The 16,669-nt window shown below is 39.6% G+C and overlaps 2 protein-coding genes and 1 long non-coding RNA gene across 3 annotated transcripts; 2 read left to right on the top strand and 1 right to left on the bottom strand.

Annotated features, from left to right (window-relative positions):
- Positions 1–1,075: 1,075 nt before the first annotated feature.
- Positions 1,076–11,824, bottom strand: LOC130696796 (uncharacterized). The gene is made up of 7 exons (XR_009002703.2): positions 11,783–11,824; positions 4,854–4,928; positions 4,474–4,750; positions 2,156–2,290; positions 1,917–2,087; positions 1,438–1,845; positions 1,076–1,373 (listed from the first exon to the last, which is right to left on the bottom strand). It is a non-coding gene; the product is annotated as an uncharacterized LOC130696796 (long non-coding RNA).
- Positions 2,294–3,003, top strand: LOC130696789 (prisilkin-39-like). Its single transcript, XM_057519908.2, has 3 exons — positions 2,294–2,422; positions 2,499–2,721; positions 2,825–3,003. Exons 1-3 carry the CDS (start codon positions 2,405–2,407, stop codon positions 2,875–2,877), a joined length of 294 nt encoding a protein of 97 aa, XP_057375891.1. The 5' UTR covers positions 2,294–2,404; the 3' UTR covers positions 2,878–3,003.
- On the top strand, positions 3,467–4,382 carry LOC130696783 (holotricin-3-like). The gene is made up of 3 exons (XM_057519901.2): positions 3,467–3,604; positions 3,741–3,954; positions 4,018–4,382. Exons 1-3 carry the CDS (start codon positions 3,590–3,592, stop codon positions 4,326–4,328), a joined length of 540 nt encoding a protein of 179 aa, XP_057375884.1. The 5' UTR covers positions 3,467–3,589; the 3' UTR covers positions 4,329–4,382.
- Positions 11,825–16,669: the final 4,845 nt, after the last annotated feature.

Here is a 16,669-nt window from a genome sequence, read left to right as displayed (position 1 = left end):
GGGTTGTTTTTTCGTGGGACTCATAGTTTTTGAATAAAACGTAAAAAACGGTGAAGTTGGGTTTCAAAAAGTAAGCAAGGCCTTAGCAAAATGACAATTATTTCAAAAACGGCTTACTTGACAAACAAACAAAGGGCTTTTTCTGAATCAGCGTTAAAATTGGGTTATACTGTACGAATTTCATCGCATTCTGAGAGATTTCGATTTTTTACGATTTTGACAAAAGTAGGAAGGCTATAGCCTTCTCACTTTTTCAATTTTGGCAAAATTTTAGATTTCGCTGTAAATGCATGGTTTCGATGCAGAATTGAACGGGCATCACGAATATGAGGGTTGTTTTTTCGTGGGACTCATAGTTTTTGAATAAAACGTAAAAAACGGTGAAGTTGGGTTTCAAAAAGTAAGCAAGGCCTTAGCAAAATGACAATTATTTCAAAAACGGCTTACTTGACAAACAAACAAAGGGCTTTTTCTGAATCAGCGTTAAAATAGGGTTATACTGTACGAATTTCATCGCATTCTGAGAGATTTCGATTTTTTACGATTTTGACAAAAGTAGGAAGGCTATAGCCTTCTCACTTTTTCAATTTTGGCAAAATTTTAGATTTCGCTGTAAATGCATGGTTTCGATGCAGAATTGAACGGGCATCACGAATATGAGGGTTGTTTTTTCGTGGGACTCATAGTTTTTGAATAAAATGTAAAAAACGGTCAAAAGTTGGGTTAAAAAATAAGCCCGGGCTTATATTGTCGGGCTTAAAAGTTTTACCTATTAAAAAATAATAGCATTAAATCTAGATAACTGTAGATGATTCTGATTCAAATTAACCAAGGAACACGAAAATGGAATTTTTTTTTACGTAGAGCTTAGTTTTGGAGTAGAACTTAGTTTTGGAGTAATCTAAAATATAAAATTAGGGTGTGTGCGAATCGAAACCATTACTGGCGCGCCAGTACGCTACAGCGATAGCGTGACACATCAAACTTCTTTTATTATTCAAAAACCAAACACCCTACGTAAAAAAAATTTCATTTTTCCAATAAATTGTTAGTAAAAAAAATGTATTTTGTCCAATTTTCTTATTTAATTTTCATCCTGTAAATCGATCATGTCGTGATTGAGTGGTAATGATATCTGGTGGACGAATTTCCAGCTGTGTAGGCTTGTGGTGCTTATCCGGTTGTTGTAGTTTGAAGGAAAGCTATTCGCACCAAATAGATTAGCCACTGATTCGTTATGGATGATGCGGTATTTTAACGACGAATGTAAGTCGTTTGATCTTCTAGATAGCTTTTTACCGTCTCCTGCAGTTTTCTTCAATCTTAGCGATAATTTTAAAATTCCCAAAACAAAAAACCGCAACGGCAGAGCCCTAGAAGAAAGTTTAGTTAATAAAAATGTAAACCTACAAGTAGTAAGAAGAAAAAATACCCTACATGTCGAGTATTTACAGATATCACATTTGTGATCCACGCATTTGTTCGCCGTTATGTGGCAAATTAGCGCTGAGACGTCTTGAAACACACGTTGTGATATTGCGTGTGACATTGGCTATACCACTTTTGCGGGATATTAGAAATTCTTAGGCAACCTTAGAAAGGCGTGTAACTATGGGAACGCAACAAGCGCTTGTTGTGTTCCCCGTATTTGCGACTACACAAAGAATTCGATGGTTACACATAAATAATTACTAGATTCCATAACAAACCTGAATAAAAACACGTATGGAATGGTATTATGCCGTGGATGGTGTCTGCGTAACGAGACACTCTTGAAAAAACCTGCTTTTTTCCTTTTTTCACTTGTTTTTCTGTTTTGGGGGTCGAATGTATGTAGGTTAATACCTTGAAAGGTGGAGGAAACTTTATTTTTAATTTAACGAAAGAGGTATAAAATATATGCAACTACGTTGTACCTGGTTATGAATGGGTACGGGACCGGTCGCATATATTTTGTCCTTTTTCTCGTTCAGGTTTCGAAATGTTGTTTGGTGCGATGATCAACTCGTGGAACAGACAACTATGTACATAAGTATTGTTTTTTCCTCACCATTATTTTTTCTCCAGTTCTGCTATATGACACCGTCCTAAATCAAGAACAAAATCCAAAAAATCAATTTAGGTAATCCCATTTTGCTTAACGGGCTTTTATTACAAATTTGTTTGCATTCTTCTGATTTCCTTTCACTCGTCCTTCAAATTACATGTAAGGTTGCATCTGAATACTAGACATCATTATGGTTGTCACCTTTAAGGCCAGTTAAACAGGTTTATCTTGAATGCTCCATATCTGCAAAGAGACACAGAGTGGTATAAAAGAACGACCGCCTCAGACTAGATCTTCACAACACCATACGGTTGCATCGACTCATTACTACAAACAAATTGTCTCGACTGAACAACAATGGCCGCTAATATGAAGGTATTTAATCTTGCTAGATAACGTATAACCGCACCCGAGTAAACACCCTTTTTGCCATTTTTTTCTTCGATTACAGCTTGCATTCCTTCTTTTTGCTTTGATGTTTGTGACTGTCACTTTGGCCAAGAAGTCCAGAGGTTACGGCTACTCAAGCTATAACTACCCAAGCTATGGCTACCCAAGCTATGGCTACCCAAGCTACAGCTACCCAAGCTACAGCTACGGAGGCTACGGTGGATACGGCGGTTACAGCAACAAAGGTTATGGCTACAGCGGATACGACCACAGTGGTTATGGAGGTATGCAAAATTTTCAATCATAGAACTTCTACAGTCATACGATGTGAATCTGATAGCGCTCGTTTCAAAAACGTTCATTGAATAATTAACAAAAATATTGCAGGTTATAGCTCTGGATATTCTGGCCACCGTTACGGCAGCTCTTACGGCTACTAAGCTATACCGTGGATTCAGCCATGGCTCTGACAAATTTCTATTGGTATCCATCGTAACTGATGTACTTTACTTCTCCCGTGGCCTGGTCACTTGTTTAATTTAATAAAAAACTGAACGCATTAAAAATGGTCATATTTTTGCTTTAAATATTTACGCCAATCAATTAAAATGAGGTCCCCATTGTCACTAGGACATTTTGTTATCGTAAAAAAAAAATTACTGCAAGAACCCATGCCAACTCAGGTACAATGCTGAATTACGTACCAGACTGTTTTTGGGCGATTGAATGAAAGACGAAATGTATTTAAAAACCTGAAAAACGAATTCGCATTGTCATGTGACACCCGGTTTTACACGATTAACGTGAGAGTTCACGAGATATGATATAAAACAGCGCAGGAAATGAAAAGTTCGCTGATTCTTATTTTCCGGTCGAACAAAACTCGGTCAGGCGACAAACTGCTAAAATGAAGCTGCATTGTTTTGTTTCTCTTTCATTCTGAATAGGCCATTTGTTTTTAGATTCAACTGATACTCGCTCAACCCTCGATTTCTGTAAGTTATTCTTGTCGACAAATGCTATTCAAAAATTACGTTCTTTCTCAATGCTTTCACCGAGCAGTATATAAACGGGCATTTTAGCAAGAGAGTTTTATACTCAACCTGATCACTCAAGATCTCTGCTTCCATCTCCCTACTCGACAACATCAACATGATTGCCTTTAAAGTAAGTCAGTTCAAAAATATTGCTGTAAATTAAAAGTCCTGGTTGTCTAACTATTAGCGAGAATAGTGCCAAAAGAAAAGAATGACAACAGTTTGCCACTATCCCATGTAAATTCTTGATTATTGACCCATGAAAGGTTTTATTGGCCGTTTCCTGCATTGCCGGAGTCATATCTGTCCCAGTGCGACAAAAGGAAACTGTTCTGCAAGATGGCAAAGATCTTCAAACAGCCGAGGGACATCTTGGCGCTTATGGTGGTTATGGAGGACACGGTTATGGGGCTGGACACGGAGCTGTACACGGAGTTGGATACGGAACCGTTTACGGCGGCCATGGCGCCGGCTACGGAGGTGCGTACACCTTTGAAATTTGCCCGGGATTAGCTTTAATTTCGCGTACTCTATTACGATAAGGTTACGGAATAGGATACGGTCATGGACATGGTGGATACGGACACGGGCACAGCCATGGACATGGATATGGCCACGGACATAACGCAGCCTATGGACACAACCACGGACATTCTGGCTACACCAGCATCAACAAAGTAATCAGCCATGGATCCAGCAGCCACAATAACGCTCACGCCCACGGGCACGCTCACGGACACAACCACGGACACGCTCACGGACACAACGTGCATGCTCACGGACATGCTCACGGACATGCTCACGGACATGCTCACGGACATGGGGGATACGGCCATAACGTTCATGCATATTAAAAAATTACGCAAAACAATATTTCGAATTTACAATACAAATTATAATAAGCTTCAGTTTTACTATCTTGATTCAAGCTCTTACGCACTTGAAATGATATTGCTTATTTAGATCTATAAGAATAAAATTAGTGTGCCTAAGCCCTACCTTTGTTGCGGTGGGGGTGTGTTCAAACAGAGGTAAAGGCGGCGTATTCCCGATGGAAGTCCCGCCAGCGTGATGTCAAATCAACGAAACCAATTCACGAGATTGGAATGACGGTACGTAACTTTCCGGTCTTCTGATAGATGCCGTTGCCTGCCGGTTGGCCAGAAAAGGTCTCGAAGAAATCGAAATTCCGAGTAGAAAAATCAAAGACAGGTTTTGAATGATAGGATGTCTGACTTTTGGGGCAATTGCAAACTGGATCCAGTCCTGACCCAGCCTAAATAAACGACAATCGATTACATATGACTGTTGTTTTCGAAAAAAAAACTAGAAAGCATTTCAAATATTTTTTTTATATAAAAAAAATGTGAAATCAGTACTTTCCATGAAGAATGGGGTCCACTCATAAGTTTTTATCTCATTTCGAACGGCAACGCGTGATCCATTTAGTTTTCCTTTAGAAAAAAAAAATAGAAAAAGAAATTGCCTTACATTTATTTATGTTTCATATAGACTTAACTTCCATTTAAAGAACTAAATATTCTTTATGCGGCACGATTCGCAAATGTCAATATCAAACAATATGTGCTAATCTTCACTTACAAGGGCGTTTACATTCAGATTCATGCAATAATTGGCAAAGAAGTTTGATATTCTAAAACCTTTTTGATTTGAATTATAAAAAATTGCATAATGCTTCAGTAATAACATCCTTTTTTGGCATCAGCTTTTGTGAATTGGTTTTCAAAGACCGGTCGGGAAAAACCTGAATTTGCGGTCTTTGTCACAGGCGGTCACTGGTATAAATCACTACAAAATGTTATCGTATTAAAGTCCATTTCAAGTAGTTATTGTCTATGCAAATTGGAAAAATTCTAAAGCTGTATAGAAATCGGTCAAGAATATGCATACAAGAATTTTTAAATACTTCAACTACTTCTTGTTTACTTTAACGAATCATATTTGACAAACTAGTTCAAGTTGGTAAGCCAGACACAGGCAAAATTGTTTCCCTAGAAATGTACAGTTGTTTTGATCGTTTACCACAAGTTAAAAGTTCAACAGTTAACTTTAAAAAATATAGCATTCCAACAGGCTCGACTTAACTCGAAGATAACATCTAGCTGATATAATACATCAGTCTTCAATAATCTCTCGTCTTTCGTGGTGACGTCTCTTTCTTCAATAGAAAAAATAAGATTTGGTTTTACGATAGGAACGTACCCATTACAAGGTAAGGCGACCAAGATTGTTATTATTGAAAAGCATCGAAGTAGGGTTAAAAAATATACACGAAACTAAAGGGCTCGAAGAAAAGAACCCGTTGAGAAGTTCCCGACATCATTCATCACCTTGTATCAAAGGGAGGGATCAAATTTCAAATTGAACGGATTCTAAGAATCATTCGACCGATTTCGTTATCGTGAGACAAAGAAAAAATGGTGGTTATAAATAAATGTGATGGTTCTAGTAAAAATACACGCATGCAGGGTATTTCAAAGATGCAGTCCGATTTGGTTACATTTGAAATTCTAAAGATGAGATGACATTTATTAATTATTGGGACGCAGTCGAACAGTCCAACCTGTTTGAAAGCCTAGAGCAGGTGGCGATAATCACGTCAGTAATTCGAGAAAAAAAGATCTGGCATCAAGAAAAACAAAACAAATTTGAAATTTCCAATAATATGCTACTGCAGGAAACAATTTAATTTCTTAGAAAATTCTAATTTAAAAGGCTAAGTATTTAAAAACCAGTTGGTTGTTGAGCAATTCAAGAATGTGCACATAAAACCTATCCAGCTGCTTGATGATGGAAAAATTCCCCCTCTCCCCTCTCCCACATACGCATTCGATTATTTAGCAGGTAGTAAACATCGTTCAATGAGATTAGGCATTCCAAATTCAAGCGGGCTTTCGAAAGACTTTTCTAACGTAAACAATGAAAAAGGCAAAAAGTCGTAAATCCAACGAAGGCCTTCCGTATCGACGGGCGAGGGGCTGACTTCGTTGTTAACATGATGGATCATTAATCGTTCGAAGCAAAGCAAAACAGAGAACGTCAATGTAAAAAAAAGCCAACAAAATGAAAAGAGCATTCAACTTTCAGGGAATTAAAAACAAAAAAACGTGCTGCCATCTAGTATAGAAAACCAAGACTGTAGGTGTGCGACCTACTTTCGGATGATGTACCGCGGCTAGTCACGCTGGACGAGCGCTACTCCGTTTTATTCCCGCAGCGCGCGCACGGGCAAACGATTATACTTTCATGTCAACCAGTCAAAGGCACAGTCGAGCACTGCTCCGTATCAGCGTGAGACGAAGTTAATTACCTATCGTCAGACACTGTCGGCCTGGCCGGCAATTCCACGTTTGCAAGTTCTTTTCAGTTTCGTGCATGACCATCAAAACACGTTAGCGTGTAATAGATCAAAAAGAATTCGTGAGAGACGTGCAGAACAGCAAAACAATCCGTCGTATCGTGTGGGATATTGACTTTCCTTCTTTCTTTCTTTTTTTTCTTTACGCCAAGGAAAAAAAAAAATAGAACGGACTTGCATTGGAATATATATATATTGGTTCCGGAATTCATTTTTTTCGTTATTCCGTGCCTGTGGATCGTTACGCCGAAGGAAAAAAATAGAGGAAAAAAAAGAAGAGATAAAGAAAAGGGCAACAAGACAAACGGGCCATTCTTCAACCATGTAAGTTATTTCTTTATCTCTTTTTACTACGGCCAATCAACAGCCAGTATTCTTTCGATTCTGATGCTGTACGAATATATTATCATTAAGTAAGACGCTATTATAGCGGACAATAGGCAGGTTCAAGTCTGATGAGCACGCTCGTCACATTTAAATCAAGAGGAAGTAGTGAATAATTAGAAGAATACTATTCTGTATCCTCGTTCCAGGATATGGCACCGAATCTTTGTGTGTGTGTACACAGCAGCGTCCGGAAACGGACGTGTGTTTTTAAATGGAGGTTGTCATGGGAACACGATCAAACACAGAGAGCGCACGGTCTATAACTATACAGCCAGTTGATGCTGTAATATGTATAAGATGATTGAATCAAATGGATTCTCGTTGCTGGGTCGAATGGTCGAACGCTCTTAGATAGAAGAGTGACGGTACAGTGCGTAACATTCAAACCGTGGGTGTGTAAATAATCGATAGCAAAAACATAATAAATAGTAGCGATATTTTTTAAAAAGAGGATAAAAACAGGTAATGACATCATCCTTGACGAGAACAATTTCCTGTTGTTTGCACAAATGCTGCGGGGTTTTATCTTTCCTTTTGGAATAATGCGTAGTTTTCACCTATCGTGTTATCTCTGAAGGTAAAACGCGGCGGACAGGTCACAATAAAAAAAATACAAACGGGCAGGATCCGCATTTTAATTCTAGAACAATTTCGAGCGCAAATGAATCGGAAGACAATCAATCGTTAGGGTAGAGGGGTGAAAATAACAAACGAGTGCGTGACACGACCCGAGTGAGAATTCTTTTCTAAATAGTGCGATCGAATCACGCGACCAGCTCGTCGGTCGGTTGTCGTCGCCAATGGCGGAGAGCTGTTTCTATTTTTGCTGTGTCTCTTTTTTTTATGCGTTTCAATTTGTCGTATTTTTGTATCGACTGCGTACACACAATGCGGTGAGATTCCTATGTGGCCGTCATAGTTGGACAGGTGGAACAAAAAAAGAATATCACTACATTTGTGCATGTGCGTACACAAATGACGCCATGCTGCAACAAACACAACAATACGACAGCGGCGTGGACTGCGGATGCACATCAGACCGACCAAGCCCGACTTAATGAGCCACAGTATTCTTTCACATGTGAAAAACAGAGACTAGCTACCTATCCGAAATGATTATTCTTCCCCTACTGCCTCTCCCGGCGATCAACGACCTTTCGCCCTTTCCCCTCCAACAATACCGAAGCGTGCACGAGCTACACATTCTCTGTCAGACAATCAAGAGTTTCCGTCAAAATCACGTCATTTTAAAAAGCTTAGAACAAAAAGGAGAGGCTGTCGTTTGTCGAGTTCATAAACTTTCGCTGATTACATCCTAGCTGATTAAAAACGATTTCCTTTCCGACTGATTCAAATAGTTAAACCTTTAAGTGAAGTTGGCGGTGCTAGCATGACACCTTGTACACGTGTCAGGTAACATAAGGGGTAGAAAGACGTCCTTGATGTTAGGACTTGAAAGGAGGGATGGTGGGCATTCCAGACGTCTACATTAAATCAATCAAACAATGTGTCATTTAAAGGGAAAGGGAAAAAAAAAAAGAAAAAGCGGGACAGCAGTCAGACACGTTTTAGATGTGTCAGGCTAGTTTTTAAATGTCCGACTAGACGAGAAAAATCAACGGACGATGCAAACAATGGTTACAATAAGACATTTCGCACAAGATATTACTCTTTCGAGTGAAATCGATCGCTTGCTAACGGTGTCAGGTTACATTACATCTCACGTAATGTAATTCACTCTCAGTCACACAAAAGAAGATGTAAAAAAAAAGAATCAGATAAAATAAAATGGTAAAAGCTCTCGCAAGTAAAAAAAAAAATGACTTGCTTTTTTTTCTTAACTAAATCAAGACAAGAGGCGGCGCTTCGTGCCGAAGCACATCGAACCTCCATTGTAGACGACTATAGCGCCCTATAGTGGGGTAGAGAGTTCTGCCGCCCACCACCTCCCCGGTTAGTTACTACTAGTCTCCGACAAAAGCCCTCTCTTCCCTCTCTCCGGCAAGTCCCGGCGCAGTCGGTCTCCATTCGTTGGCGCGTTGCATGCCGAAACGTCGTCTTTTAGATAGAGAAAAAAAAAGTTTCATCAGTCACTAAGTCAGTGCCACTGCGTGTTAACTTTCGGTCCAGTTTTATACCCCCTCCCCCCTTTTTATTTGATTGCTATTCTTCATCGACTTTAGACTTTTCGGGAAGAGTTGTTTATTTTTATTTTTCCACATCGGTGGTCAACGTTTGTCAGAAACTTTTGCTACTCACGAAAGGCATAATTCAAACAACATGGCTGACATCGAAACCTGTTCCCGGCGAGATTTAGAAGGCGTCTCCCTAGATGAAAGTAGAGAGAGTCGTCCATCGCCAACACCCCAAGGTAATAAAAATTAGCGCCTATTTCCGTTCAGTTTTTAGCCAACAGGTGCTATTTAGTTTTTGAATAGAATTTTTTTCTAAGTTTCGTGAATTTCACTAGCCATCTAGCAAATTGCATACGGCCGATGAAAGATCACTCTTCGTAAACAAAGTGAAACCGTGAAAGTCCAACGTCAAGAATCCTTTTCGAGGCTTGGGGCTATGGCACTGGCAAGAGGTCAATGTATTCACATGAATTCTGACGCGGCATACCGAGTACCATTTACGCCGATGTGTGTTAAGAGCTTAAGACAACAATCGGGAGAAAGTATAGCGGAAAAAAAGGAAAAACATAAAATAAAAACGTTTAACTATGTTTTTCCTTTTTGTGCCGTGACGAAGTGCAAAGATCTTCCCTCCCATTGTCGTACCATCTGCGTGCTTTTTTCAATAGCTGCAACACATTTCTTTGATTTCCAATAAGTATTTTGTTAGCCGATACTTCCGGATCGATTCGTTCCCAGGTGTGGCCTGCTATTTATGCGTTTGTATGTGTGTCTGAGAATTGGAAATCTAATTTTCATGGGTTCTTATCGTTCCATACATTGTAGAATGAGGTCAGTTAATGCAGGGGAAAAAATGACTAGACCCACTCTTTTGTTTCAAAAGGTCGTTACGGTCCACCTTCGTTTATAATGAGGCGAAATGGGTTGTTTGTTAGCTGCATTTTTTTTTTAAATTCTAAAGTGCTGGAACCGATCCACAACCACGTGTGCCTTTTTTTTTTCTATCTCTCACTATGTCTTTCTGTTTCGCTTTACTACTATGAGCTCTAACGCAGATCTAAAAATGCGCACCCGTGACTCCAACTAACGCCCGGGTGGAGCATCCGTCCGGTACAGTAAGTTGTACACCACACTACAAAAGAGAAACACAGGACATATTGAGAAAAAAACGAAAAAGAGCGCTAGCCTTTGGCATAATTCGAGTAAAAGTACACGGGAATCCAACGGGATAACTGATAATTTCATTGGCCAGTTTTGTGGTTGTCTAGGGGATATAGAAAAACGGGCTTTGGTGGATCTTCTTTAATTCTACCTTAGAATAATAGAAAAAAATGTTCAGTATTTTGTAAATCGATAAAATTCAAGAAAATTCGCTTTAATCGTGATATGGCGGGATGACATCGTTCGGGAGTTTTCTACGAAAGGGAGGGATGAAATCAATACGAGCGGGAGCAAGTCCGACTGTCATGCGCGGGAGTCCCGGTCCCGTTTTCGTATTGTGAAGATGCGAATCATCGATTGGGCTATCCCCTATTTGTTTTGTAATAAGCTAGATTCTTTTTTCACTTTAAAAAATTGGCTGGAGTTCATGAGGGCTATCGATTTTATTATTTTTTTCTCCTTAAACTGAAATTCCTTTGGTGTGTTATCTCGATTTTCCGGATTCATAACGAAACACGATTCCCACCACAAGCTAGTCTCTCACACCACCTTTTTATGTTGGACTGTTATTTGCGCGTTGCTGTTTGAGGTTATGCTGAGCAGACCAGCAGTGGGCGGGGTCGGTTCTAGGGTTTTCTTTTCTCTCTCTCTTTTTTTGTATGATTCCCTGAGATTATAAAACCACATAATTCCCGTCTACTATGCGCATCTTCCCCGTACGATCACGCCTGTTACGTTCTCTACAGTCGGTATCAATATTTTTCTTTTCAAAATTTAAGGTTTTAATTATGCAAAGTGAACGGTTTGTTTGGTGCTTTAGTAAAAAAAAACTGTTCCCTTTTTTTTTTTAGAAGGGGATCACGACAGTGGTGTTGATGAAAGTACCCAAGCTAAGGTAAAGCCCTAAAGATCAATAATATCTTCTGTAAATATACTTTAGATGTTCAATGGCCTATGGGATGCTGGAGAAGGAATTACAGTAAAAACAGTTGCCAGGGATCCCATGTTGCTTATAGGATACTTCAAAAAGCCTAGCTGATAATAACATTATGCCTAAAACTGTTTTTGTTGGATCCTAGGAACCACGCAGCCTAAACAACACATTGCAGAAAACCAATTCAAGAACATCTGTGACCAGCAGCAAAATCCCCATCAATAGTAGATCAACTGAAACCCCAACAACTCCATCAAAGATGGCACAAAGTAAGCACATCGTTGAAGGATGAGTATAAAAGTTGGCACTCACCCATCCTTTGAGAACCCTTCAGGAATGCATTGATCAATAACCTAGATTGAAACAGAACAAAGAGAATCTGAATCAGATTGATTGCATAAAACTTTTTTGCATTGCAGAAGTACCAATGAACAAAGTCCAGGTTGGTTTTGCTCCTTCTCCCAACTTGAAGACTGTGCACTCGAAAATCGGTTCTTTGGCCAACGCCAACTATAAGCCAGGGGGTGGCAACGTCAAGATAGAGTCAAAGAAGATTCAGATCGAAGCGAAGCCACGAATTGGAGCTCGTAACGAAAACTACACCCCATCAGGTGGTGATGTCAAGGTAAAAATTCCATTCTGACAAACAAAAGACACCATATTTTGCATTCGAATCCGAAACACCTCGTGGAAAAACTTGGCGTTATCTTTCTGCCACGAGAGCCACCTAGCGGTCTGTTATGAAGCGCGAGCAACTCTCCTTTCATCAGATTTTTTCTACCGAATCTTTCAAGAAGAAAAACGTTATCCTTATTTACAATTGATTTTCTTTTTCTTTTTCTTTTTGTTCTACGTACATTTACACGTAATAGATCCAATCTGTAAAATTGCAATGGAATGCGAGACCTAAAATTGGCTCGTTGGAAAATGCTACGCACAAACCGGGTGGTGGAAATGTTAAAATCGAGAGCAAGAAAGTCCAGGTCGAAGCTAAATCGAGAATCGGATCGTTAGAGAATGCCAACCATAAGCCAGGGGGTGGTGACAAGAAGATTGAGTCAAGAAAACTCGAATACAATGCCAAATCCAAAGTGGGATCCATCGTAAACATGAAACACGTTCCTGGCGGCGGCAATGTCAAGGTATAATTTTCATTTTTTTTGCGAAAAGATATTCAAACGTTTTTAGCCAATTCAAATTTGTTTGAATAATTTATTGTAACTTGTCGTACGTATTAAGATTACGGGTCGTGTTAATAGTCGTGTCTCCAGGTAGGTGCGGAACTTGCCACTACGCTTCCATTTTGATTTTTGTTTCAAATCACGTGTGGCCAAATTTTATTTTCATTTTCGTTGACGTAAATCACATCCGCACCGAAAAATTAGTTTTCATCTTGAGTTGCCATTATTGCTTTTTAAGTTTCTTTGCTCGATTTATTTTTTTAATTAAATCTGAGAGGCTCTCAAGGGCTTGGCGGTGGAATCTTGTTAGTTTAAAATGAAACACAAATTGAGTGAAAAACACGTGTGGGCTTGCAGATTTTTGACGACAAGGAATATTTAAAGCAACGTGGTGATAGCCGATTGAGTAAAACTTCTTCCTCCAAAGCCAGTTCTGACGGACGGGCGTCCATTACACAGGTGAGTTTCATTTTAGTTTGCGATTTTTCCTCTCCTAAATTGGATTCTAAAAAGAAAACTAAAACGTGGAAGCTTTAATGAAATTACCGAGAAAAAGGGTCGAACCTTGATAATAGCAAAAATGATTTTCCCTTTCATCTTTGAAGACAATGAAACGGTTCGACTCATCTTCTCTGCAATTTTCTGCCTTCTGTTTATTTGATCAATAGATTTCCCTTTGTTTCTCAAGTACTCACTATACTTGTAAAAGCATTGAATGAGCATTCCATTTTTTATTTGGACGATTACGAACCGATGGAGCGCCGTCCAAATATGAAAATTTGCTATGCTCGTTTTTAATCATGGCTTTTGTTCGACTCCATCGGTGTCGGGATTAATTTATCAGGTTTGACGAGTTGGGAACAATGTAAAGACAAAACAACCCCTAAAAAACAGCCTATGTTTAAAAGTGATAAGATGCTGTTTGAAAATCGGGGTCGGTTGTATCCAACACCATTGGCATTAAATTGTTTCCACTGTTTTCAGAGTCCCGAGCCAACGTCCTTACAGCCGTCGGATATGTCATTTCCAACACGAGCACCTGATCAGTGAATGCCGCACGCCTCGTTATTGCGCAATCCTCCAACTCTTGCATCACCATCACGCCACGTTTTAACACTCAAAAGCCATGAAAACATTTAAAAAAAGAGAGACAAAATTTGCATTGACATATAATTAGAAGACACGACCACCCCTCAAAAACACAATTTTTTATTAGTCCTTATCCCCCACTTCCCTCCGGAAATATGAAGGATTAAGTCAAGTTGATATCACTGACATCTTTTATAAAACTACCAAAAAATTCCCCACCCCGAATTATTGTCGACATTTAAAAAATATAATAACCCATCCTATCGGATTGTGAGCTTCCAAAAAAAAAGAAAGATCCAAAAAAGTTAAAACTGAACACTTCCACATCCGTCTCCCATTTAAAAGAAAAGGTTGTCAATTCTCTTTCACTTATTGCTTCTCTCCAAGACATGATGGATGATTACATATTACAGTATTTGATGTTGACTATAAATCCCTAAAGGCTCTTCGTTTTTTTTATCTCTCCTTTTAATCTCTATCTCAATCTGCGTCTTATTATTCTCCATAATATACTCTAAAAATTGACCTTTTTTTATATTGACATATATGAAAGCAAAAGATAAATTGTTTTCGCTTGACAACTATACCAGATTTTTGTAACAAACTTCGGTCGGCCAATATCCGAGTTGTACTGTCTGCTGGTGTATTATGATTGGACAGCTATTTCATTTCGCCCTTCTCTTCCGTTCTTCTTTTATTATATTCCTGTCGTTAGCGACACTTTGGCAATGACTTCCAGCTGGACAGGGTGTGTTGTTTCTCACGGACAACAATAACTATATAGTAACATCACATATTATATGTTGGTGGATACAGCTTACGCTGAAGGGGGGCCCAGGGTTTAGCTTTAGAAATAACATTTCGTCCTGCTCGTGGCCGTCCCTCGTAAACATCCATCCAAACCTCCATCCATCCACACTTCCACCCTTATTGTATGCCGATGAAATGAAAACACGACACAAACATATACGCAATTTGCTGCCACTATTCTGAAAATTTCATTTTTCAGTAAAAAAAACAACAACAAAACATCATTACTATTCATATAAACAAAAAGGACAACAAAAATTCCTACCACCTTTTTACATCTTCCCCGCTGGATTATTATTTTTGAAATTTTTTTTTTCTTTCTGTTTTGTTTTGTTTATTTTTATTTTTATTTCGCGTCAATGTTCAATACACCAGTCCTTGTGTTGACGTCTCTGCAGTTGATTATCAATCTTTTGTTGCGCATTAGTCCATTGTAGTCTCGCGCTTCACAATAACAAACGGTAAGTCGCTAAAGCGTAAAGCCCTGTCTGTACAGCTTCAATATGCGTGTTGCTATTTTCCTATTGTAAATATCTGCGAAAGTGGATGCGAAAAAAAACAAAAGATTTTTGACGGACGAACTCGCCGATGTGTGCAGGAGACCGCAACGTCCTTTTTTGTAGCAAACGACGAAACGCCCGACGATCGCAGCTTGGATGCGGACGATGCTGTAATTATCGAATCGACACCGGAAGAGGGCGATGCTGTAGCTGACAATGGGGATGATGACGTCGACCTTAGCGAAAACGAAGATGTGTCACTAGAACCGGTGGCGGAGGTTAACGAATCTCAGGTGACATCTATGATTGTTGCAGAGAAATTGGATATGGTAAAATACAATCACACTAAATATTGCATTACAAAATGTTTCTTTATTTAGGAAGAGATAAGTGCGGAAGCGGAAGAGCCTGAACCTGAGCAGGAACCCGAGAACGAAGCCGAACAGGAACCGGAACCGGAACCTGAGCCCGAACCTGAACCGACTGTCGATGGATTTGACGAAGCGGAATCGTTGGAGAATGTGGAAGAAGAAACGGCACAGCAAGAAGAGGAAGAAGCAGCGGCGGATGAAGAAGTTGCAAACGAAAATGCTGAAGAAGAAGAACCTGAACAGACTGAAGAGGAAGAAGCACCGGCCGATGAGGAAAGCCAACCAACCGGCGAAGATGTTGAAGGTGTTGCGGTCGAAGAGGAAGTTCCTGCAGCTGAAGAAGAATCCGCTTTGGTCGAAGAAGAAACCTTACAACTAGTGGAAGAGGAAACCCAAGAGTTGGCTGAAGAAGAACAGGCCGCTGGAGAAGAAACCGTTGCGGCCGAATTGGAGCCCAGAGAAAATGAAGAACTGGTTGAAGCAGAAGAAGAAGAACTTCCCGCTGCGGAAGAAGACAGCGACCCCGCACCGGAGGAGACTCAAGAAGGAGAGCCTCCAGCTGAAGAGGAAACCGCTGTAACGGGAGAAGAAGCCCCTGCAGAAGAAGTTGAAGCATCAGCAGTAGTTGAAGAAACTGATCCTGACTCAGCGGATGCAGCGGAAGAAGCCCCTGCCGAATAATGAATGAAAACGTCCCTTTTTAATCAAAAGAAGACGCTATAATTATTTTACTTCTAACACGTGGACGCAAAAACATAAAAATAAGAATTTCGATACCTCATTTAAAAGGAGCAATATAACATTTTTTTTTTGTTTTACGGTTAACAGATTTATTGGATCTATAAATCAGCCGGGAAATATAATCACCAACCAATCTTTAATAGATAGGCCATGTACTTATCGAATGTGTGCATTCTTCTGTACGGGGTTTCCTTTTTGATTTTTTTTTTTGTTTCCTGTACCATCGTCTCTTTTCCCTCCCACTATATTTTTTTTTGTGTGTGGAGACCCTTATTCTTTCATATATAAACGTCCCTCTGTAACCTTTCGTCGCATGTGTCCTCACCCGTTGTATCCGGACGTCATTATAATTGAATTGCTTCTCTCTCTTTTCTAGCTGTCGTCTTGACAAATAAGATCCTATCCTCCTATAGATTCCTTCAACCGGAAACCTTCGTCTATACTCTCTGTTCCTCGGTTGGCTCTTACTGAACGGGCTTCTCTTATGGCTGACTGCTAACTGCAGCT

The sequence above is a fragment of the Daphnia carinata genome, chromosome 5, assembly GCF_022539665.2.
Source record: "Daphnia carinata strain CSIRO-1 chromosome 5, CSIRO_AGI_Dcar_HiC_V3, whole genome shotgun sequence".
NCBI classification, from domain to species: Eukaryota; Metazoa; Arthropoda; class Branchiopoda; order Diplostraca; family Daphniidae; genus Daphnia; species Daphnia carinata.
Note: the sequence above shows the minus strand (reverse complement) of the source record. Positions and strands in the feature narration are given on the sequence as shown.

Excerpts from the sequence above, each read along its gene's own strand:
- LOC130696789 (XM_057519908.2), top strand. Across the intron at positions 2,722-2,824 it reads CGACCACAGTGGTTATGGAG|GTTATAGCTCTGGATATTCT; the intron begins GTATGCAAAATT and ends AAAATATTGCAG.
- LOC130696783 (XM_057519901.2), top strand. Across the intron at positions 3,955-4,017 it reads CCATGGCGCCGGCTACGGAG|GTTACGGAATAGGATACGGT; the intron begins GTGCGTACACCT and ends TATTACGATAAG.